This window comes from Hippichthys cyanospilos, chromosome 9, assembly GCF_059441005.1.
Source record: "Hippichthys cyanospilos isolate Australia breed blue-spotted pipefish chromosome 9, RoL_Hcya_1.0, whole genome shotgun sequence".
Classification (NCBI taxonomy): Eukaryota; Metazoa; Chordata; class Actinopteri; order Syngnathiformes; family Syngnathidae; genus Hippichthys; species Hippichthys cyanospilos.
The window spans coordinates 12,053,695-12,078,214 of NC_142377.1; the positions used below are offsets into that span (position 1 = coordinate 12,053,695).

Consider the following 24,520-nt stretch of genomic DNA (forward strand, 5'->3'; position numbering starts at 1 on the left):
ACTTCACTTGCTGGTGGCAGGTTTTGAAACAAGTTGAGAAACTACTGTAGTCAAGCAGAGTAAGAAGAACATAAGCTCACTTGCTACCTTGAGGCATTAGCTGTCAGTCACACCCTTATTGCCGAAACATTACCCCAAAATATCAAACAGATTTTTATCACTCTTTCGACTGAATATACATTGTAAATGAAGCAATACTCTTTAGATTGTCAGTTTTTTTCGATGAAATTCCTGGGCGTGTCGTAGGTCATAACAGTGTCAATGTTTGGCTGTGTGTGCCATGATTCAAGAGTGATGAGCGGCCCCTGAGGGGCAAAAAAAAATCTTTCTTGAAATGAACATGTGGCAGGAGTGCCAGTCTCACGTGGAGCTCCTCTACTTGACAGGCTCTGCTGCTATTTGTGCGAGATTATTATCATAGAGATAATCTGCTGCTGTATTATAACTCTTCATTTGACTAGTGTGTACAAAAGCAACATATGGTATGTGTGACTGACCCACTTGTTGATTCTTTTTCCTTGGGCTTCTTACGCGGAAGAGCAGGTCAGCCATCCGGCCAACTTTTGGTGGAGTCTCTTTCTGCAGACTCAACGTCTGTTAACCTGGAGTCACTTCAACCTGACACGGAGTACGTCATTAGCCTCTACCCGCTATTCCCTCGGAACTCCGCATCTCCCGCTACGCTCATTGCACGCACGTGTGAGTACACTAACACAATAGATGGAGCAAAACATGATGTTTTTGCAAATGTAGGGTAATTATTGAGTTTACGGTGCAGAAGAACAGATCTGGTGAAGTTGTCAAATTGTACCTACCTTGTTTTTTTGGTGTCATTTCAAACTACGGTACAAACATTACGTAAGGTACAGTTAAATATTTGGCTGACATTTAACTGAGAGGGAAACGCCGCTTTGCTCTTGTGTTGGAGGGCTGGGCGATTATGGCAACAAAAGAAAATCCTGATTTGCTTCAATCATTCAGGACAGTCACAATTTTGATTTTTACCCTTTACTGGGCACATTGGCCGCTTTTGGCCAATAGTCTAAAATGGGGCAAAAACAGCCTTCATTAGACATACGTTTTTCATTTTTGAAGTCTTAAATGGGCAAGATTTTTCAGGATTTTAGAGAAATTTAGGGGTACGTTAGGATTTAAGCAATGGCTGCTGTGCCCAGTTAACGGAAGAAATAAACCCAACAGACATTTACTTAAAAATTTTTTTTGCAAAATATTCAGACAAAAACAATGAATATTGATTTAAAATCAGTTTGAATGTAAACTTGGTTTAAATAACTGCCTAGTTGAATGGACATTTGTACATGTGATGTCATTTTCACTCCACAATAAGTAGAAAGATGTGTTTTTAAAAGTATTAACTGTTTGTGTTGTTATGTTATGAAATGAGATTTTTGAGTAAATTTGGGTAAAGGCCATTCTACCCCACCTGAGCCATACCATTCTTGTACGGTGTGCGAGTATATTATTGTTGTCTCCAAAAGGAGACCAAAAATATTGGTCTCATGGAGGTACGACTCTTCCTCCTGCCACCAGTGATATTAATCACCAAGTACCAATACCAAATACACGCAACAGGAGTGGCACTGCTCCGTTGATAGACTAGCCATTTTCTTAACTGGAGATTTTCAGTTTGTTTCTCAAAATGTAGGTAACTTTTTTTTAAAATAGACAAGTAAAATTTACATAAAAGCTCTCCTTGTAAAAGTGTTTTCGAGCAATATTTGATCAAAATAATACACAAGATATACCGCGTCCTTGTTGATCACTTTCACTAGACACTACTTCACAGTAATACATGCTTATTCTGCTGCACGTGTGTTAATTTTCATACCGCTGCATTTGCCAGTACGCCTTGAGGCAGTGCGACAGTTATCAGTGGAGACGGAGTCAGAGAGCAGCGCTCGTGTGCTGTGGGGAGGCGTCAGCGGCGCCGTGGCCTACCGACTGGCGTGGTCAACAGTCACAGGTCAGCTCTTCAGCATGAAATTGTTTGGATGTTGACACGCTTCAAATCTTGCTTGATTTTTTTACATTTCTTTATTTACTTTTTCTTCTTACCAAAGGTCTGGATGTCATAACTGCGGAGGTTGCTGGAGACAGCGAGACATACACCATATCGCAACTTCAGCCAGACACAGAGTACATCCTCACTGTGGTTCCTCTCTATCAAGGAAATGTTGAGGGGCCCAGGGAAACAGCCAGATTCAAAATAGGTACGTTCCAGTACTTTTACAGAAACACCAAATGCGAAAGTGTTTTGTGTTATGGAAAGCGCAACTACATCATGTGATTTTAAGGGGAAGTCAATCCCAAAATTTTCTTTACTACAATATTTTGTATAAAGCTTCACTAGTCAAATTTTAACTACCCCGAATTTGCATAAGCTACTACTTTTGTTTCACGTTTTCAACCCAGTGACATAATTTTGTGCGGCCTGCAGCTTGATACAGTTGTGTTGGTGCAGTATTCGAACAATCCGAGTGTGTCCGTGCCATGTTGAAAATATGCTGATGCTGCTCATATTTCTGAACGTGCAGGCATATTCATTCTGTGTGAAAAGCTTGATGTAGCTATAACCAGGCAATAAAGTTTTAAATAAAAACTAAAAACTTGTGGCAAAAACCATGTGGCATCTTTCCGCGTAAACATCTGACGTTACAAACGGCAACTTATGTGGCGCTAATATGCTAAATGGAAACCCAGCCAAGCCAAAATTTTACTTACATTACATTTACTTACAAACATAGCTTGTGAGGGAATTTTAATTCAAAAGGAAGTGTGACAATGGCCACCCCCTGAATTGGAGAAACAAAGTGGATTTTGCTGCCTAATTCATGTTCCATTAATCTGAATGCTGTGTTTAGATAATGGGCTATTTTTTTTTTTTTTTTGACTTGATGTCTACTTTAAGAAGGAAACCAAAGGGGACAGACAGCATTGATTAGAAACTTCCTCAATGTTTGTCGGCTGCCTTCTGCAAGCTACATGTTACGCATTCATTTTGTTTAGAAAACACCTCCAGCCATTACGCACGCAAGCCATCTGGCTCTTGTGACTAATGTCCATATGGTATCCTTTTAATTTTGTCTGAAGGCGGAGTCAATGATTGTCCTTGCTCCTGCTTTCAAAGATGGAAATTGTTAATAATGCTCTACATGATGTTACGAGTATACTCTCAGTCACTGATCCGGTTTCCTGGGTCTTGGAACCTTGTCCACTTCACTTCTCCATTTTGTGCTTGCTGCTTTGACTGCTGTAAAGAGTCAAATGGTGTGTATGAACATGGTAATAATAAAATGTGCCCGCTAAGATTTTGATCGCTCCTCCTCTTTGGAACGACATGACTTAAGGGGTCGTGATAAAGCAACAAACGGACGCGTTTTGGGCCTTGATCTTTATGTGCTGTACAGATAGATGGGTGGATGGCCCTTTAAGATTTATATTGGCATAAAATAATCCAATGTCAGTTATTTAATTATTGCTTTAATGTGCTTCACACTTGATGTTGCAAAGAATATTGGATTAGGAGCATCTGCCTGATTTTCATCTTTCTTTTCTGCGAGGGATGATGCCGCCTATGTCTTTAAAAGATCGCTCTTCCTTTGATTGATTTTTTTTTTTTTTTTTTGACATTCAAATATATGTCACATTTCTTCTGACTTTGATACATGGTCCTCACACAAGCCACAGGGTGTGAGTGTGTGTGACTGCCCTTCGTTGCATATTTTCACCAGGTTGTGTCTATTCATTTGCACATATATTTTATTATTTTACTTAATCCAAAAGCCAAAGTAGGACCCAATTACCAAAACTCAAGAGGGATATAGAAAGTGAAAAATTATAACAACTTACTGGCTTTCTATACATCATTATCAGTGAATTTGTTGTCCCATTCAGTTAATGAACAGGTCAGCAAAGTTGCATGTGGCACTGTTTGTACGTATTCAATATTGCTTTTTTTTTCAGAGCGCCAGCTGCAGCAGGTCCTCAATGCAGCCATCACCAGTCCATCCTCCATCCGCCTCACATGGAGAATCATTCCATCCTCTCAGGGCTACCGCCTGGAGTGGCGGGCAGGGGAAGGTGATTTCATAAACTAAAACTTGCATATAAATGTCATGTTATTAAGTTCTACTTGTTTTTAGAGCTGCACATGCGGTCTAATAACCACTCATGTGTCTCCAGGCGGCCGAACCGAGACCTTGTCTTTACCCAGGAGCACCAGCAAATACGAGTTGACCGGGCTTCAGCCCAACACCGAATACCTCATCACTCTGTATACGCTGTTTGAGGGCCGTGAGGAGGCCACACTTGTCTCCACCACATCAAGAGGTCACTGACAGTCATTTAGCTCCAAAAGAGCTTTCTATTGGTAGCTTGAATTTCACAAAGTTCTGAATCGGGGTTGTTGTAATGCTGGATTTACAGAAGTGCGGCCAGTGGGCAGAGTGTCCAACCTGAGAGTGCTGGAGTCTTTGGGAAGTACGGTCAGAGTGGCCTGGACGGGTGTAGCCGGGGCCACGCAGTACCGCATCCTTCTCCAAAGTCCTGAGGGTACAATCATTATTATTATTGTCATTTATTTGAAGCACTTTTCTCACGTATGGATGATGTGTTTTACAACGCTATTTTCTTATCGTGACAGCGGGAGTACAAAATATTCAAATTATCCCCGGGAACCAAACGACTCTTGACCTCCGGGATTTGATTGTGGGCGTGTCCTATGATGTTAGTGTCACACCGTTGGTGGGAAACAACGAAGGCGAGCCAGCCAGTGTTTTTGTCAGACCAGGTGGGTCATGTTGCCACAACTTGGCTGATCACTTTTCTTCAGGGAACTAAAAATTAGCATAATGGTTTCATTTCAGAGCAAGACATTGGTAGGGTGTCAAACCTCCGAGTGGTACAAGCAAACAGCCGGAGAATTCGAATAGCCTGGACAGGTGTAAATGGAGCAACAGGTTACAGGATTACATGGAGACAAGGCAATCGTAAGTCAACGTAAACTGCTTCCCAGAGTCCAGTTTTTCTTCTCTAATGTACCTACAGTAGTATCAAAACACTGTGACTGATTGAAGGCAATCACTGTTTTTTTTTCATTCATATTTACTATTTACCTATGTTAATGTCACTGTTTTGAAGTTTGGTAGCTATTTTGTGCAGTTGCATTCTCCACGTGGTTGAAGCCAAACATTCGAGCTTTCTAAAACAAAACAAAAAAATGTACAGTTTTTTCTTTTCCCATCCAGGTACATTTACATACTTACAATTATATGGAAGATTTTATAGGGTAACCGTATCACAATATGAATACGTTATAGGGTATCGTTTCTTGTTACTTGTTAAAGTTAAAGTTAAAATTGTTAAAGTTTTTTTTTTTTTTTCTATTCCCTCACGACCGGTGCTATGTTTTTTCTCGTTTTGCTTTTCAGGGGGAGAGCAGTCTCGTGACGTGGGCGCAGAAACCTCTGCGTTTACAATGGAGGGCCTGCAACCTGATGAGGCGCTCGTGTTTGGAGTGGCGGCCATCATCAACGAGCGCGTTGGGGAGGCGGTGACACTATCTTCTCGAACCAACCCGCACAGCGGGACTGTTTACGGCCTGCGCGTGCTCAACGTCACGCCTCGGAGAATAAGTTTGGAATGGTCCCCTTCCTTGAGGGCTACAGGCTATAAGATCAGATGGCGCAATGATGTTGATGGTAAGAGGGAGTTTGAAGGAAACCCTCCAAATGTCAAATGCAAAATGATTGTTTTGACTGTAATTTGACGCAGGGGTGGAAACAACTCGAAACGTCGGAGCCGATGTCGCTTCCTTCACCATCGACGGACTGCAGCCAGACGCTATTTACAGCGTGTTTGTGTCTGCAATGAGTGGCTCTCGAGAGGGAAGTCCCAGCTCTCTCACTATCAGAACAGGTACTGAAAGGATTTTAAATAGATATATTGTTCTGAAAACCCCTGGACCGTTATATATGTAAAATACCGTGTGCCGCCCTAGAACCAAGTCAGTCCCCTGTCGGAACGGTGACGTCGCTCAGGGTTCAGGAGAACCCAGGTGAGGTTGTTAGAGTGTCCTGGATCGGCGTCCGAGAAGCTACGGCCTATCGGGTGTCATGGAAAAGAACAGATGGTTGGTTATGCACCAAGTTAACAGTTTATTTATTTATTTTTTTAAGAGTTCTGTGGCTATTATAATTTTGGCTGTCCATTCTCTCTCCAATTCACCGTTTGACCTTAGGTGGCGAGGAGACAAGTCAATTGGTGGGTGGAGATGTGACCGTCGTGGATTTGGATCGACTGGATCCCGGAGCCCAGTATGTGGTGAAGGTCATGGCTTTAGTTCAGAACCGTGAAGGAACGCCAGTGTCGGTCCGAGTCACCACACGTGAGTGCTGTTTAAAGTTGAAGTTGATGTTTTTGGAGAGAGTTTTCTCTAATGTGCCGAATCTCTACATGTAGCTGGTGCTCCTTCCCTCCCAGCCACACTTTTAAGGGTAGCCGAGGTAACACAGGATTCTGTGCGACTGAGCTGGCAGCCATTACCAGGTGTCCGGAGCTATGTTCTTCGCTGGAGAAAAGAAAATGGTAAAATGCTTCTTTTGCATCATTTCCATCGTTTTAGTCCATTTACTCATACACACACTTCTGACGTTTCTTAGACCGGGGTCCAGGCTTATCAGTCACACTGCCGGATTCATCCAGCTCTTACCAGGTGGCTGGTCTTCGTCTGGGCCATCAGTACCGTTTCAGCATACAACCCACATTTGAAAGTGGACTGGGTAGAGAGAGCTTTGCTACTCAACGCACAGGTAAGATTGAAATTATTACTATTAAAGATGTTTTTCAAATTTGGTAACCTCCATGAGACAGACATATTTCAGTAGAGCACAGATTTGCCCATTTTTGTTGATTAAAATTGACAAAACAGTTAACGCTTCTGTTTTCTGAATGTTATTGACGTTCGCAAACTGAGCCATGGTGGGGCCTTACTTGAGCCCTGTGCAACTGTGATGTCAATTTCACTTGACAGCAAGTGGCAAAATGCTCGGCCCCTGAGATGGATAAAAAATGGATGGGTTTTGATGCTTAACTCATATTCCACAAATGGAATATTATCACACAATGTTGTGCTAAGTGGGGCATCACAGAACATATGATTCTAAAGAAAATCTATGCGTTGACCTCCTGTTTAAATGCTTTTCAACATTTCCTCTAAGATTACCTCTGGGGGTTCATGAGGGCACTTAAGTTAAGTGAATTTTTTTTTGCAAATCTAATTGAATGCTCCTTAATACAGAGACAGGAGCAGTACATGTTTTTTTCTCAAGTTAAGAGCGCAAATTAATAACACAAGTTGACATTTATAAATTGTGTAGCGACTCCTTTGCAAAAATAGTATGACTACGAGCCAAATGAAACAGATGGCGTTACGTGAGCTATGTTGCTGACTAAAAAACGCTTAGAGAAAAGCCACAAATGAATGGAAGTCGCGCAGCCGAAACACATGCTATGAAATGAAACAATAGACAGTTGGAAATGAATTATTACTGTTTCATGTAAGTTATAAATACAGATCTGTGCTTCTGATAGTGGACCTGCAGGTTAGGCATTGAGCCTTGATGGCACACCACTAGAATTGAAAATATATCAAATGACCACGTCTGTGTCCACAGTGTGTCTGGGTGGACGGCTGGATGTGGTCTTTCTCGTGCCGGCATCAGCCGACCAGGTTAACCTTGCAGGACCTCTGCGTGCTCTCCTCACAAGTGCAGTGGGTTCATTCAACACAATTGGAGCGCGTGACTCACAGGTACAAATTAAAAAAAAAAAACACACACATCAAACACATTGGGTGATTCTTCTGGTGTTTTCACTTTTTGATGATGAATTTCTCATTTATTTTTGTTTTCTGCTCTTCTCAGGTGGGGGCTGTTTTGTACGGCTATAGACCCAAAATCTGGTTCCAACTCAATCGTCACAGCAGGTTAGACACTCTCCTCCAAGAAATTCAAACGACACCTTTTGGCGAGATTCCTGGAAACGACATCGGTCAGTTTTTCAGGCTTAAGTAACATCTACAAGAACGTTTTCATTGTATGACTGGTCACATGGATGTGTGCGACTTTCCTCGGTAGGCCAGGCAGTGAATTTCGCCACACAATATCTTCTCACCACCTCCACCGGAAGGAGGCCAAGGGTCCCCGGGGTTGTTGTCATCATTGCTGATAGAAAATCGGCGGACAGCCTCGCGCTCGCAGCCTCCAGCCTCCGAGCGACAGGTGAGAATTGAGCAATCTCACGTCAAAGTTGATTTCTAGTTGACATGTCAATATACTGTAGAGCAAATGCATTTTTCTGAGCTGGTCTAAAATATAAGGCACGCATGGAACATTCCTCGCATAATATCCTTCATTGGTGAAAATCTTGTTCGTTTTTGGGGTGTTCTCCAGGTGTGACCGTGTTGGCGGTTGGCGTTGATCAAGCAGATACAGAGGAACTGCGGCAGGCGGTGACGGACGGCAGCACACAAAATGTTCTGTATGTGCGCGATGCCTCCCAGTTGGACACGCTACACACTGATCTGGCAGATTTGCTCTGTGGGATTGCCAGAACAGAAGTGGTAGGAATTGATCGGAATTCATGTTAGTTGTCTTTTATCCCATGTTTTCTTTAGCCTGGTTTTTGTGTGTTTAGGGAGGCCCAGGTCCAGAACAGTGTACCGTTCAGTGTCCACAGGTGAGTCATTTTGAGTTTGACATCGTTTTATAGTGTTTGTCATTACAAGTTGAAGATTGGATTACTTTTATTAAGCATTAAGAAAACAGGGCAAGACGCACCCTGCGGATATTTGTGCCCTCTCTTTGCTCCTCATGACTTAACTCATGCTTTTTCTTTTTTTTTTTTTTTCAAGGGAGAGAAGGGAGATCGTGGAGAGAAGGTGGGGTGTAGTTTTTTTTATATGGAAGTACTTTTTTTGTCTATTAACCCACAATGATTATATGTTCCTCAGGGTGAGCGAGGCAGAGATGGTGCCGATGGGCGCAAAGGAGAACCGGTAAGTCATTCGCTAACATTCACAAGACACAACATGAAGTTGTGTTACCCCCCCAAAAATGTTTTGTAAACCAAAATATTGGGAACACCTCTCATTATGATGAAGCACGTGCCATATTTTAATGGCTAGAAATATTTCACCCAGTACCAGACGTCTTCTGGAGATTAGATTTTGGGCTAAATCTGGTCCATTTATCTTAGACTTTAATTTGCCCAGGAATAGTCATTGTAAATTGGATTGTGCATAGCCTGTTCACTTGGGTTCAAACTTAGTCCAAAAATAGTTGTCAATGGGGTTGTGTTAAGTCCTTTAGAGTTTAACCTTCATTAAGAAAACAACAAAAAAGAAGACTGCTGTACAAATGGCCACTTGACATTGAAAAGCAGTTTGGCAGATTTAAAAGTCTTCAAAAAGAGGTTTCAAGCTGTTCAATGTGAGTAGTCCGAGTGCAAATGTAGTGTCGAAGAAAAAAATGCAAGTTTAATTCAAACAACATCATAACTGAAAAATCCATTTTGAATAATACTAACAAAGAATGCAAAAGGCCTTTCACATGTTCACAAATAACACTGGCGTTGCAATGTTATCACCATCTAAGCAAAGAACAATTGAAAGCAACACATGTAGACAGACAGTACAAAAATACTCCCAGGTATATATTCTTTATCCTCTGCAAACAATGACTAATAGATCTAGTTTACTGAGATTTGACCGTCTCCTCTGTCTACATGTTTTCTGTATTATACTGCTCCCAGGTGGCAAAGGTATGCAGTACTTTCTAGAAGAAGCCACAAAATCGTGATTGATTTCTTAAACACAAATATTTTAACCTCTTACATTTTATTTAACAATAAAAATACTTTGTTCCTTTGTCTTTTGTATAATGTACCGTGTTACCTAGCACTGTTTTCCTTATTAGGCATGTGACACAAGAATGTTTGTTGATTTATTTATGAACAGATAAAATGGATAAATAGCTTTTTGATGCATTTGAATGGGGAAAATGAGCTTAGAGAATTTTTAAAATTTTCATCAACAAAGTGTCCTTGTGTGTTTTTGTGTGCGTGTACATGATGTAGGGTCGGGATGGTTTCCCCGGAAGAGAGGGTCCGAGGGGTCCTGAAGGGCGTCCAGGTCTACCAGGGCCCGCTGTCCCTATCGAACCCACAGTGGGGCCCAAAGGGGATAAGGGGGAAAGAGTGAGTCGAAGTCAAACCTCGCAACTGTCACATCTGTCTGGCTGAATCTGACCAGTCCGAATGTTTTTAGGGTTTTCCCGGAGTTGATGGAAATCCAGGTTTGCCAGGTCGACCTGGTCCCCAGGGGAATACAGGACTTCCTGTAAGCAGAACAACCAGAATCCAAAATCTAATAATGAATAAATGTTGATCTCCCCAAATTATAATCATTTTTTTTTCTATAGGGTTCACAGGGTCTCCCTGGTATCAGAGGAAGCCAAGTAGGTCTTCCTTAACTCAAATACTCATTATCCTGTTACAAATCTTCATTCTAGAATGTAATTTTCTCTGACTTTAGGGTGAACCCGGTGTGACAGGGCCACAAGGACTAAAAGGAGAGAGAGGTGAAAGGGTAAGTGTGGTTATGTGCTCTCCTAATCAAATACAAGAGATGGTACATGTGTATACTCAGTTTGAGAATCAATTCCTGTTAATGCTTCAGGGAGAGCCGGGATCCACCTCGGGAGGTGCCTTTCCAGGAAGGAAGGGAGAACCAGGCATCCCTGGAATACCTGTAGGAAGAAATCACACAATTTATGGATTTTTTTTCATGCATATTTTATATGCTCATAACGACAGAAAAAGCAGTTTGTTCAAACTGTGTCAAACTAACAGATATGTTAATCTTGTCAATTCAGGGGACCCCTGGACGGCCAGGTGGCGATGGTGCCAAAGGTACCTCGGGACAACCAGGTATACCGGGGCAAGATGGTCGCCCAGGGTTACCAGGAACGCCAGGACTCTCCATCAAGGTTGTGAGCCGGCATCTGGTCACTTTTCACGTGTGAAAATAACATTATACATGGATTTTTCATATAAATTTTGGTTAAACACTTTTAGATACACTCCAGGTGCATAGCCAGAAATTTCCCAGTGGGGTGACCAGTGCGACACAACACTGCCATATGTGTGGTGGTCATCTGACCATCCACACCCAATTAATTTGCCTGCAGAGCAATTGTGCATTTATGATTTAAATATATAGTTAAAAAATTATGGTGGAGGATGAAGATTTTAAGAAAAGTGCCAGAAAATTCACAGATTTCCAAATGATCCCCAAGAGGTGCCCTGCCCACCCTGTAGCTCTCCCCTTGATACACCCACCACCTTAAATACACGTACCAACAGAAACTAATACCTTCAATACAAGAGCTGTATAAAAAAAGTCACAATATTTGGCCATTTAGCTTGATGGCTTTTTTCCCCCTTGACCTGGTGAGCTCCATCACTTGTTTTACTTCTGTAGCTGAATGGAAGTGAAGTTATTGATAGAGAGTATTACCATTAGGTAGACTTGGACGTACAGTGCAGTTAACAGTTGCAGCTGTGCATGGACTTAAAAACAAGCAAACGCATGTTGTTATTTTAGACTAGCACACATGGTGGTAGCATTGAGCCACAATACATAGTTTAGTGGCACGGCTGATAAGTTGGGTGATTTCAGCTACATTGTCATGAAATCTCTTCATGGATTTGACTCTTTCTTCTCAATACACTGCATTCATATGTTAAATAAATATCAGTATTTAATTTGGCAATGACCGAGGTCAAGGTAGTTTAATGTGGAGAGGAATATTTGTTTTTTTGGGATGGACTAAGTTGTTCTTATGTTATTGCTTCCGTTTTAACGGATGGTTCGGGCATAAGCCATGCAAATGAAACAGCCACCTTGTAACCTTTACTAGAGCAAGTACAGCCTTGCAACGATGTTGAGCTTTTTTCTCTCTCCCTCTGCAGGGAGACAAGGGCAGCCCTGGAGAGAGGGTGAGTCACCCCTTTGCCATCTTGTCCTCTGCTTGCAGAAATATCCCCAGGAACCTGCATGCATAATGACTCTCAACCCTTATCTCCATGCTGCTAGGGACCTCCAGGAGTCGGCAGCGGGGTGGTCGTCGCCGGCGAGAAGGGCTCCCCAGTAAGAACAGTCAATCAATGTGCTGACACACTTAGTTGGCAAATGAATTCTGCATGCGTGTGCTTGGTACTTTACATTATCTAATTGCCTTTTTATAATCAGGGCTCTCCAGGAACCCCTGGAGTGCAAGGTCCTAGAGGGCTGTCCGGATCACAGGGGGCCAAAGGAGACAAGGCACGTTGCTTTGTTACATAAGTCGCCCAGGTGCACCTGAAAAAAAAAAAAAAATCAAATATAGTTTTACTGTTGACTTGAAACGATTTGACCGCTCAGTGGCCAATATGGTGGCCATGGAGCCCTGAAATACATTGTGATTTCCTAGGAATGTCATAAAAGGGATCATTTGAAGTTGCACACACTGCATATTTATTAGAACTCAAGCTTCTCACAACGTAGCGAGTGATATTTGTCACCATGTAAAATCGTTTTTGATAATTGTGATGAGGGTCTTCACGTAGATCAGTCTTCCTCAAATAGCGGGCCGGGCCTCCCTGGGTGGGGGCGTGTGACGATCTTTTTTAACACTAAGGAAGAAAAGGCAATGTTAAAAATGTAATACTTCATAGATAGAAACATGCGGTACAGTATACTTCACTTCTTGGTCACCAAGTGAAGTAATAATTGTCAAATGATCATCATTTCTCATTTGTTCTTCAGCGACTGTCCTCCATTAATCAGTCATTCTGTTTTTCTGGCTTTTCAGGGTGACAGTGGTGTCGGGCTGCCCGGGCTGCCAGGCAGGCAGGGCGATCCCGGTGACAGGGTGGGTCAGCCTAACAAACTACTGCACTAGCTCTTAGCTTTTACAGTTTCAGAGGAAGAAGACCCGGGGAGTTCTGAAGCTCTCTTTGTTGAACTTATTTCATCTTTGGACACACGTGGGTGAACACCCTTTGTCGGTGATTGCCTGTACACATTAAGAGTCTTGTTATGTCCTTCAGGGTCCTCGTGGGCCCCCAGGAGAAATTGGCAGTAAGGTACGATAAAGGTATGAAAAATGAGATGTGCTCTAACATTTAATTAGAAGACTGAACTTTATCGCGCTCTGTTCCACTAGGGTGATCGAGGTCAGCCGGGCGAGCCTGGATCGCAGGGAGACCGGGTGAGTTCAGATTAGAGGACTCAATAGGCATTTACAAAAATGGAGAAAAGAATTTGAATTTATACATGCATTGTCATTTGTGCTTTTGTAGGAGCTCAGACCAAACCAGTGGTTCTAATTTTTTCAAGGATGTAAGCCATATTTCAGCCAAGTGCCCCCTAAAAAAATGATGGAAAAAAAATACTTATAATATCTAATCGATTTAACTTTGGATCTGCATTTGTAGAGGTCTCGATCTCTAAGCATATTTTATTAAGCAAATCCAGAAGATAGATCATGGGAGATCATACGTTTTATTTCTGGCTCGTCTGGAAAATTGCATCACGGATAGAAATGGGTTTCCATATAAAACAAAATAAAGGCATGCAACATTTTGCTAAAGTCAGTGTAACACAATTTAGCACTGAATCTATTCATGTTCCAATTAATTTGCTCCTAATGTGAAAAGAAAAGCTTGCAGCATTTTTTTTCTTGCTCCAGATACCTTCTTATTTGTGAACACATCAGAAAAAAATATGCCAAGCCAATCGCAGCAACTATTGTTAATGCTCTGCATGACAATACAACATGTCAGAAATGTGAGGCCAACTTCAAAATACACCTTTACCAAATATTGATCATCGTATATTTCCCTTCATGTTCCCCCAGGGGTACATGTGCCCCCAATTGAGAACCACTGGTCTAGACATTCACCACAAAGGAAACGAAAACTAGGTATTGACTAACATCATAAATACTATCTTGCCAGGGGTATGACATAATTGACATTATTATTCACCACACGTCAAAAGTCTATGTATGTGAAATGAGTTTCATGGCTTCTGAAACACGGAGGAGCGCCTTGTGTGTGTGACAGGCTATTCATGCCTCTTTTGTGTGCAAAAAAACAGCCGCATTAAATTGAAATAATGATATTTTTATGCTGCGTGGAGGCATTGGTAACACTACAAGTATTTCTGAGCATTTGGCATGAGCTGTGCATTTGTTTCTTTCCAGGGAGAAAGAGGACTTGCTGGTGAAACAGGAGAACGAGTAAGCATCATATTGTTTGTACAAGAGTTTATTTAGTGTATGTTTCTAAATGTTCATAATCTTTTATTTTCCTTACGTCTTGGTAGGGCGACCCAGGAAAGCCAGGAGGCCCAGGACCACCAGGGTTGAGGGTGAATAAGCTGCCACCGGCCTTTTTTGTTTCACCAGCCGACTTTTCCTGAGTATCTCATGTCTGAGGCATTCCAATTGTTTTCAGGGTTCCCCAGGGCCTAGCGGAGCAGCGGGAGAAAAGGTGAGACTGATTCAATTAGGGGTAATCATACGAGATGGGTCAGGTCAGTCGGAACGTGATTCTACTGCAGAACATCTCATAATGGCGTGTAATGAGTTTCCCAGCAAAAGATTAAAGAACTTGTGTGTTCTCAGGGAAGTGAAGGTGCACGAGGGGAACCAGGGCGAAGTGTGAGTTTTCAGAAAATTAATGAGTAGGATAATTAGTGGTTTGGTAAATCCTTGACTTTACTGTGTATGAAAATCCTCCAGGTTCAAGGTCCCATAGGAAAGAAAGGGGAGCAGGTAGGTAATTTAACATCATGCCATCGTCAGTATTCCCATAATAGCCTGACACATCTTCTTTGGTGCTCTCCCCAAGGGGGAGCCGGGTGGGCCTGGATTTGAGGGCCCCAAAGGAACGAAGGGAGAGCCAGGACAGAGAGGAGAGAAAGTCAGTAACCACGTAGCGCTAATGCCTGTGGCGATGAAAATAAGCACTCTGAACCTGGAAGTATCCAAATGACACATCCTTTGTTCTAACCTTGAAAGGGATCTCCAGGGTCAGGCTTGGGCACGACTGGAGCGAAAGGAGAGCGGGGAGAGGCAGTGAGTGAACGCCAGCCGTCATCCTAACGTCACGCTGGAGATTTCTGTTTTATCTACTAGCTCGTCTGCCTGCATCACCATTACAGTGCCAGTGAAAAATGTCTGACAGTTTCGTCTATTATTCATCCCGCTTTCCCTTGTGCCACAATTCAGTCTTGCCCCAAACTGCAAATGCATAAAACATGTGCTCTTGCTCTCCTTAGGGAACCCCAGGTATCAGCGGTCGGCCGGGTGCCAAGGTGAGGCGCCGATTGTGCTTCCATTGGCTTTTCTGGGTTATTTGTCTTTATCTCCTCGGTAAATTTCTCTTGAAACTGCCCCTTAGGGAGACCCGGGCGAGCCGGGAGAGAGAGGAGAGGACGGGCGGCCGGGAGTCCCTGGGAAGCTTGGTCTTCCTGGGAAACAGGTGACTTTTCAAGTCTTAAGACACACCTGACTGGACTATCATCAACACATTTGTCAGTTGCTCTCTTCTGTATACCCGCCGACTGAGCCTTGTGCAAATACCGACTTGCTGCAACGGAATAATTTCAACCAGCGTCTTCTTATGGCAAAACATGATCAATTTCCTTAACTTACCTGTAATAGATAATATATACGTAGACATAATAATAGAATATAATAATCACACAAAGACAAAAATGTTGTTATGAAGAGTAGAGAGAGTATGGATACAGTAACCCAGGCATAATGTTACACAAGGAGTGGACAACATAATTTGGGTCAAATTCCTACTAAGTGATCCAACGCCACTTTTATCAACCACAGAAACGAGCTGCAAATGTTAAAGAAGAAAGGTGTCTTGGTTATTTTTTTATGTTTATCTTAAATGGCACAATAAGTGTTTACCCTGGTGATACCCCTGGTAACATTCAAGCAAATTCATCCATGTCAATACTTGAGTTTAAAATGTACTGAAAGTCATTTCTGTCAACTCCATGTCTGCATCTAATTTCTATGAGTATTGCAATGTAAATGTAAATTATTTTGGGAGGGGGAAAGAGCTCAGCCCTGACATACAGGTAATTTCTCAGCAAATATTGTCTATTTCATTAATATGGGATGATTTTGCCTTCTTTCTCTATGCGTCTTTCTCAGAAGATACTGTCATAGGTAATATATTATGCGCCGTTTGTTTTATGAGAAAAATATGCCAATGTGTGTATCTGCCTCTTGCACTCCTTTGTGTGATTTTTGCCTTCGTCAATGTACAAAAATCAGTAATATTTATACTTGTTTTCCAGGGAGAACGAGGAGAGAAGGGGGATGAAGGCACCCCTGTAAGTCTGATCTCCGATCCTCACTTTTCTTATGATCTTTTTTTTTTTTTTAACCTAAGGAGTTTAAATCTAATCAATGTGATTTGCTTCAACATGACGTTTATCCCTATTCTTTGTGGACTAAAGTTTCTGTCTTGATGGTGGCATGTTTTCATTCAGTACATAAAGCCTGTATTTAGTTCGACAATTTGTGTCCTTAAACAATTTTATCAGTATCAGAGTATAATATTTTATCAGCATGTTGAGCCTGTATTTAGTTAGACAATTTGTGTCCTTAAATACTCTTGTCAGGCATGTAATAGACTGTGGCTTCACCTATAATGACACCGTTTGATTATAATTTGCAACAATGAAGCCTGATTACTTCAATGACCTCCTTTCTCAGCGTGGCTGCATTGTTTCATTGTTGTGATTGTATTTTGCCTCAGGGGGAGTCAGGCCTTCCCGGGAAGCCTGGCGAAAGAGGAATCAGGGTACGATATCTTACTCACAATTATGAATTTTGAATTAAGCATTTTTGGATGCTTATATTTTGTTTATTATGGTTTCACCCTTAGGGACTCTCCGGTCAGCCAGGGCGGCCTGGAGAGAAAGGAGACGCCGGAGAACCAGGGGAACAGGGGCGAAATGTAAGGCTCATGTTTGTGCATCGCCATTCACACAGCTTTTCAATTAGCTGGCGAACTTTTTTTTTTGCAAGGTCAGCTACATCTTAATTGATGTGGATTTTTTCACAGGGCAACCCTGGACTCCCAGGCCCCAGGGGAGAGAAGGGAGGACAGGTTTGTCCTCTTAAAGTTTCATGTCATATGCATACATTGATAGATGCAGATGAATCAAAGTGCGCATTTCTCATTGTCTACCTTCAGGGGATTCAAGGACTTCCAGGGCCGCCGGGGAAAGTTGTATGTCACATTCTCTCTGTTAATCAGTACAGAAAAAACAATCATCTATTACACAATTGTTTCCTATTGCATATTTCAATGGTTGATTTAATAGTTGGATGATCCCATTTTGACAAAATTGTGAGATCTCTACTCTTCCTCATCAGGCGGACATCCAGGTTCAGTTGAAAGGAGAGCGAGGGGAGAAGGTGAGCGCAAAGTTTAGATTGCATTTCAACTGTACTAGTTGCCTTGCCCCTTAATTTTCATTTCAAATTAAGTGTAGAATCCATCCATCTATTTTCTAGAGCCGCTTATACTCGCAGGGGTCGCAGGCTTGCTGGTGCCTATCCCAGCTGACTTTATGCAGTAGGCAGGGGGCACCCTGAACTGGTTGCCTGCCAATTGCAGGGCACACAGGGACAAAAAACCATACGCGTAGCCAATCACACCTCAGGACAATTTAATATGTCCAATACACCTGCCATGCATATTTTCAGAGTGTGGGAGGAAGCCAGAGTGCCCAGAGTGAGCTCAAGTGCTCAGGGAGAACATGCAAACTCCACATAGGAAGGCCAAGCAAGGTGAATTTGAACTTGGGTCCTTGAACTGTGAGGTGGACGTGCTAACCCGTGCTCTGCCGAGCTGCCCAAGTGTGGGATTAGAATACAGGAATTACTCAATTCGTATTATTTTGACACAAGGGCCCTTTTGTCTGAGCTGGTCACATTATTCATTAAAAACAACAACAAAAAAGAGACCATAAAGACCAAAAAAAAAAAAAAATATATATATATATATATATATATATATATATATATATATATATATATATATATATATATATATATATATATATATATATATAATATGACTGTGTTGTTGTGATTCTTCAAGATTTGCTTCAAACAGATGTAGAAGTTGTAGCAGCAATAAAACAAGAAAAGGAGTGCAGGAGGGCAGTTACCATGGTAACGCTGTAAAGACCAACACTGTAGGATACCATGGATATGATTATACTGTAGACAATACATTATAATCACATCCATCCACATCCCAATTCAGACTCCAACAATCCATTTTCATTGTTTAAAGGGTTATTTCTCCTTGATTTCTACACGCTAATTGTCTTTTTATTGTCAATTTGAGAATAGTTGTTTGTCTTGCGTTTAGTCCAGGACATGCCCCGCCTCTCGCCCACCTTCAGCTGGCCTCAACTGCCTCCGAGCAGAATATGTGGTCGAAAATGAAAAGATGGATGATTTAAACATGAGTCGGACCATTGCGTCACAGGGTCTTCGCAACTCTGATAATACAGCCAAGTTGACAGTTGCCCTCCTTAACATTAAATTGGTCAATTTGTCTCGCTAAAGCATCACTTTGACACGTTCTTAAAATACAGCGTATGGCTAAGTGGGTGAAATTGCTAACATCATTTCAACTTGACCCTCAGAATCTTTCATCCGCTTTCTGATGCTCGCACATATCTGAAAGGCAGAGGAAAATATCAAGGAATTCTCTAATCAGTCTCACCGATATTACATGCCTAGAGAATGCTTTTGAAGCTGCCTCCACCGCCATGCCTGGGGGCTGAGGACAAATTGAATGTGTATAAAATGTTGTTGTGACCCAAATAAGTGTTGGTGTTATTGTTTTGTTTGTCAGGGAGACAAAGGAAACCCAGGAGCGAACGGAAGCAACGGTCAGAAAGGTGAAGCCGGAACACCCGGCGCCTTCGGCCCAAGGGTGAGTCTGCCTCCTACTTGCAGTTTATAAATGCTTCCATGAGCTCCTGATCAGCGTTGGTGTATGCATCAGTATGCACGCTGACCCTTTTCCCTGCTGATTTGCTATGCATGGATGGCAAACCTGTGTGACTTCTTGTTCCTTCCCTGCTCTCTCCGAAGGGTCCTGAGGGACAACGTGGGCCCGCAGGCTCCAGAGTGAGTTTGCTCGCTGTCACTGCATCTTGACTTTGAATTGCATTTATGCAGATATACACTTTGCTTATGTTTACAAAACCGTACTTTTCTTTTTCAGGGTGACAGTGGAGAAAGAGGAACACCTGGAGAAAAGGTTTGAAATGTGGCATTTTAACTGAACCCCAATTTTGTTAACAAATAACGTTGGCATGAACCAAAGTACTATTTCTTATGGGTGCTGTTTCACATGACTATTGAGCTCTTTTTTTCTTTTGTTATTATAAAATCGATCCACTCTCAGTTCAAAAAACAAGCGACAGCATCACTCTGAAAGTTAAATACAACTGAACTTTGAGAATCGCTGTTCTACTGTAGATGACATCACTTCCCTTGAGAAACCTCAAGTCCCAAATCCTCCTGCCATTGGAGGTTTATCCATGTTATCGGTTTTGAGTCACAGATCATTTATTAATCCTGATCGGGGAAATGTTCTTGATCCTGCAAAGTATCACCACTAGCTTATCAGCAAGTTCCTTCTACGTATAAATTGAAAATCTGTCAGGCCTCGCCGCCCTGCATTGATTCGATTCCCTGCATTACTTGTTTGCTGTAATCTTTCTATCTGTAAACTGTCCTCTGGGCTTATTGTTGCTAAGGCAGGCCTATCCAAGTACCTCATAATATCTGACGGGTCGTTAGGTGGCTCCAAGCTTTAGCAAGTCACAGATTTGCCTCTAATTAGAACTTCTCTTTGCAATCAGGGAGAAAGGGGAGCCTCCGGGTTGGATGGTCGTCCTGGTCTGGATGGTAAACCAGGTGTTGCCGGACCACCTGGTCTGAGGGTACTGGAGCTCCAAACCCAACAAACATACTGTATGTTGAACATCATCCAAAGCAGAACATGTCCACCACTTATATGTTTTGTGTGCTCCTTGTCTAATTGTAGGGTGATCCGGGGAAATCGGGCGATCCCGGAAGAGATGTGAGTTTTATATTGTATACAAAATTGTACTGTTCACCGGCGCTTTAAGTGGGGAAAAAAATAAGTGCCAACGCTTATCTTATTAGAATGTTGCCAGGTAAAATAGGCAGTGGGTAACAGGAGATCGTTAAGTTAATTAGGAAACAAACACATCTATAAAACAAAAGCTATCGCATCTATCAACTCTAATCTGTAGCCTCCTCCGCTCCATCTCAGCCCTTCTCTCACCACTCAGTCCCTTTGTTTTATTTTTTTGCGCTTTCTCCTGACTGACCCCCCCCCCCTCCCCCCCAACTATATGTTGCTCTGCAGAAGTGAATGGAGGTTGTGGCGAGGTGTAGTGGGAAGTGAAGGGGTGCAAACGGTTCCCTACAAGGACTCTAGTCTGATTTTTCGCAGTGAGGAGCAGTTCAAAGGCTCGGTTTGTGCGTTAACGTCACTTCGTCACATCACTTGCTTTCACCGTCGTAGACTTGTGCTGTATCCTGCAATGATGATGTAATTAACTTGCATTAAAAAAAAATCTAATTATCTTTCTTTTTTTTTCAAGTTGATCTCTCGAATTGTTGAGGGAGTTTCATGAGTATCGTAAAGCAGAAAAGTGGTTAGATATTTTTGAGGAACGCTGCATGGTTTGTATTTCATGCATACATCCTACAGAAGACACTGTGGGAAATGTTAGCTGCTGTTCACTTTAAGTATTCTGCTGTTAAAATAGGAAAATGATCCCCCTGTCACTTTGATGGGTGATTTGATGGTAATTACTCTTCAAGCACAAAGCAGTTCATCTCATAGTTTTGTCAGTGCATTCTAAGAATAAGTCCTGTTGTGAATAAACTTTGGATTCCATTGGAGTCCAATAAACATTGGATTGATGAAATGTGCTTAAAATGCTGAAACTGCTCCCAGGGTTTAGCTGGACTTCGAGGTGAACAGGGTCCCCAAGGGCCTGCAGGTGCTCCAGGTACTCCAGGGACACCTGTGAGTACACACACACCGTTTAACACATGACAGACAAAAATATATTAACTACACAACTGTTTACAAGTATGTGTTTTTGCGTGTTTGTGTTTTTTTTTCAGGGCAAAGCAGGGGAAGATGGTAAACCTGGGCCTCAAGGCAAAATGGTAATTAATAGATTCCAAATTGCAAATGTATGTGTTGTTTTGATTATGTTCAACATCAATAGTCTGAAAACTATCATCGTTGAGTTGTAAATAATAGTGTTGATGTGCTATTCTGGAAAGGATGTCTGCTGGTAGCAAACAGTGCAGACTTTTATTTCAGGCTTGACTGCATAATGGCTGTCCGAATGAGTCTGTAAAGTGGTGCCACTAAATTATCTGAGTGCCCCTGCTGCAAAACTGGCCATTATTCAGTTTCGCCTTGTAGAGTCGCTAATGCAGTTTGTTTTGATTACACAGGGCGAGGACGGTGTGCCAGGAGAGGACGGTCGAAAGGTCTGTTTTCCATTCTATGGTCAATTCGACTGATGTTTCTTATACAGTATTGTTTTTTTTTGTTTGTTTTTTAATCGATATTTTTTCAATCTACAGGGGGATCGAGGAGAAGCTGGAACTGCTGGTCGAGATGTCAGTTTTGCCAAATCGCAGTTATATTATCATTCTCAAGTGTTTGTGCTGTCACTTTGGCTTTACATTGTGCCCTCTGTTTCTCTCCATTTGCTTTATTGATTTGCTTGACTTTATTTCATTGTGTGCCACTCAAGTTTGCCTCAGTGCTGTATCGCCTTGTCTCAGCATCGGCTACTACTGGTGTCATCCAATGTTCTAATGATCAAACTTGTAAAGCACTTCTGAGAGCAATCCAGAGCAGTGCCAAATGTCACTGTTTTCATATGGAAATTCTTATTAATGATGTGTAGAACATCAGTGGAGGGGTGGCACTGCCCCCTTGCTTTGATGTTATATTGCAGTTCTCCACTATTAAAATGGGAGGATGTAACCTTGTGGGGGAGGCTCAGTTGTGTGATCATTTCTTTTTCAGGGCCGTGATGGGCAAAAGGGAGAGCGAGGTCTCGCTGGGCCTTCAGGGCCGGCTGGCCCTGCGGGACCTCCTGGACTGCCTGGCAGTATCGGACCTCCTGGACAGGTGGGACTGACAAACTCATACTAAATATATAGGGTGCCTCAGTCATGGTTTGCCTCGTAATATTAATGCTGAGGGGCAAACAATCTCGCTAATGTTATTGTGAGATTACCAATGTCAAGTAATTTGCATTTACTAGTCTGTGATACAATTTCTAAATGGATTCAAACTTGATCAAAAAACAAGATGTGCATTTCCTTCGGAAAGGTAGCTTTTCTTTCTTAGGCCAAATACTAATTGCTTTTTTTTTTTTTTTTTTTAAATAAAGTTACAACCAAAAACCTTAAATTATGTTGTTTAATTGATTTAAAAACAGTTTCCGGATTTATTTTATAAAATTGTGCTTTCTTGTATAAAAACCTGTGTTTTTTGCTCATTGTCCTCGTATAAATTGCTTCAAAATTGGAGTAAATATAGCATATCAAAAATTCCAACTAAAATACATTTATAACAAATGTAGAGGTAAAAATTGAAGAATTTACATGACAACAAAGCTTTATTTTCATCCCCCCCAAAATTAAAACTCGCAGTTTATGCACTGTGTAGGGCGCACCGGATTACTAGGCGCACGGTCAGCTTTTGAGAAAATTGAAGGCTTTTAGTTGTTCCTTATTGTGCGGAAAATACGGTATATTCCAAAATAAATATTGCCATTTTTTTATATTTTATTGAGAAGGCTAGAGCGACTATTGTGATTATTAGCAATTGTGATTATTTTAATACATTTCAATTGGAACCTATGATCTGACTGTTTTGCATTACAAGTATGACCACAGCAAAAATTAGACTTATCTCAAGGCATGACCGGACTTTTTCGCAAAGAATAAAAGATAAAAAGAAATATAATGGGTTTAAAGGGCACTGATGTCCTGGCATTGTTAGGTCGTGGCATTTGTTGTGAATTAAATAGGATATCAAGCCCTAAATTCATCACCTTGTTTGGCGCTTACACACAATACCCAAATACATTTCCTGTGCACAATATCATTGCAATCAGGTGGTGTACATGAAAGGGGCCGAAGCAGCACCGATCCAAGGACCCCAAGGACCTCCGGGAACACCTGTGAGTTGGCCCCGAAATTGCATTTCAACATTGTTAATAACACTCTTTAAATGTACATCGCAGATTAACGCGCCATGCTGCTCCTACTGCAGTGTGGTGTGCTAGGAATAATGTGGATCTCTAAGGGCTACTGGGCAGACACTCATTATGTGCTAAACAATTGCTCTCCCTAGCCTTAATCTTTTATTGTACGCAGACATGCAAGTTTGTGCGGGCGTTTCTCTCTATATTCAGCTCTTGTGTGGCCGTGTTACCCCCAGCCGCATCGCCCTCCCACATGATGTGTATTTTATCTAATCTGTCTCCGGATGCGCCTCCTTCCTTCCCACAGTCTTATCTGCTCGTGTTCTTTTGCCTCCACACTGGAGACAACCAAGCCGGGGGAGTTCGATTATTCCCAGAGAACACCTCCAGGGAACCTTGGCAAAAAAAAAAAAAAAAAAAAAAAAGATGCATAGGTGTTCATTTTTGTCCAAGGGCAAACTGTTAAGATTTGGTGATCAAAAGTCACTGTGACCTCACATCTTTATCTTTTTTTTCCCCCCCTGAGTGCAATACATCAGGGACACAGGGAAGGCATTTTATTAAATCTGGCACAAATATCCACTCGAGCTAATTAGAATTTGGTGGCCAAAGATTATTTGACCCCACAAAGCTTCTTTTGGATGTATTTCAAGAATCCACCCTGTGATTAGAAAAGAATTTCAGTGTGTTACCATTTTGAAATGATGAAGCAATATCATTTTACGTCTCAAAAGTCAAAGATCAAGTGATATGACTTTTTTTTTTTTTGCATAATGAAGTAATATCCGCTTTTGGAGTATGAGGTGCTCAGTCTTCAGACTTTATGAAACATCTTCAATAAATTCCAGGGGGCACATTGACATGGACCCTAATTGCCGTAATCCAGTGCCTCTCAAATAATCGAGGGGGGGGGGGGGGGGGGGGGGGGGGGGCACGTATGACCCCAGGGAAAATGCTTTGTATTTGTCATTTGAAGTGTAAGTCCCAAAAAAATAAGAATTTACTTTTTTTTTTTTAACTGTTTCAGGCACTTTGATGCACTTAGTTAATTTC

The 24,520-nt window shown here is 41.9% G+C and overlaps 1 protein-coding gene and 1 long non-coding RNA gene across 2 annotated transcripts in view; both read left to right on the top strand.

Annotated features, from left to right (window-relative positions):
- Positions 1 to 24,520, top strand: part of col7a1 (collagen, type VII, alpha 1) — a 55,784-nt gene that overhangs the window by 7,002 nt on the left and 24,262 nt on the right. Inside the window, exons 10-46 of the mRNA XM_088422785.1 lie at positions 1,865 to 1,984; positions 2,082 to 2,231; positions 3,985 to 4,101; positions 4,204 to 4,350; positions 4,450 to 4,572; positions 4,664 to 4,810; positions 4,887 to 5,009; positions 5,451 to 5,720; positions 5,794 to 5,937; positions 6,020 to 6,151; positions 6,260 to 6,406; positions 6,481 to 6,606; positions 6,724 to 6,830; positions 7,944 to 8,070; positions 8,157 to 8,300; positions 8,472 to 8,641; positions 8,696 to 8,757; positions 8,933 to 8,959; positions 9,032 to 9,076; positions 10,156 to 10,275; positions 10,346 to 10,417; positions 10,757 to 10,828; positions 10,953 to 11,007; positions 12,052 to 12,078; positions 12,176 to 12,229; positions 12,342 to 12,403; positions 12,933 to 12,992; positions 14,977 to 15,048; positions 15,147 to 15,203; positions 15,407 to 15,442; positions 15,529 to 15,609; positions 16,912 to 16,956; positions 17,041 to 17,112; positions 19,033 to 19,113; positions 19,275 to 19,310; positions 19,408 to 19,443; positions 22,279 to 22,383. Of these exons, the coding sequence (XP_088278911.1) occupies positions 1,865 to 1,984; positions 2,082 to 2,231; positions 3,985 to 4,101; positions 4,204 to 4,350; positions 4,450 to 4,572; positions 4,664 to 4,810; positions 4,887 to 5,009; positions 5,451 to 5,720; positions 5,794 to 5,937; positions 6,020 to 6,151; positions 6,260 to 6,406; positions 6,481 to 6,606; positions 6,724 to 6,830; positions 7,944 to 8,070; positions 8,157 to 8,300; positions 8,472 to 8,641; positions 8,696 to 8,757; positions 8,933 to 8,959; positions 9,032 to 9,076; positions 10,156 to 10,275; positions 10,346 to 10,417; positions 10,757 to 10,828; positions 10,953 to 11,007; positions 12,052 to 12,078; positions 12,176 to 12,229; positions 12,342 to 12,403; positions 12,933 to 12,992; positions 14,977 to 15,048; positions 15,147 to 15,203; positions 15,407 to 15,442; positions 15,529 to 15,609; positions 16,912 to 16,956; positions 17,041 to 17,112; positions 19,033 to 19,113; positions 19,275 to 19,310; positions 19,408 to 19,443; positions 22,279 to 22,383 (3,571 nt within the window). The remainder of the gene's footprint in view (positions 1 to 1,864; positions 1,985 to 2,081; positions 2,232 to 3,984; positions 4,102 to 4,203; positions 4,351 to 4,449; positions 4,573 to 4,663; positions 4,811 to 4,886; positions 5,010 to 5,450; positions 5,721 to 5,793; positions 5,938 to 6,019; positions 6,152 to 6,259; positions 6,407 to 6,480; positions 6,607 to 6,723; positions 6,831 to 7,943; positions 8,071 to 8,156; positions 8,301 to 8,471; positions 8,642 to 8,695; positions 8,758 to 8,932; positions 8,960 to 9,031; positions 9,077 to 10,155; positions 10,276 to 10,345; positions 10,418 to 10,756; positions 10,829 to 10,952; positions 11,008 to 12,051; positions 12,079 to 12,175; positions 12,230 to 12,341; positions 12,404 to 12,932; positions 12,993 to 14,976; positions 15,049 to 15,146; positions 15,204 to 15,406; positions 15,443 to 15,528; positions 15,610 to 16,911; positions 16,957 to 17,040; positions 17,113 to 19,032; positions 19,114 to 19,274; positions 19,311 to 19,407; positions 19,444 to 22,278; positions 22,384 to 24,520) is intronic.
- Positions 13,131 to 14,617, top strand: LOC148418873 (uncharacterized). Its single transcript, XR_015866680.1, has 5 exons — positions 13,131 to 13,217; positions 13,287 to 13,331; positions 14,328 to 14,363; positions 14,450 to 14,494; positions 14,581 to 14,617. It is a non-coding gene; the product is annotated as an uncharacterized LOC148418873 (long non-coding RNA).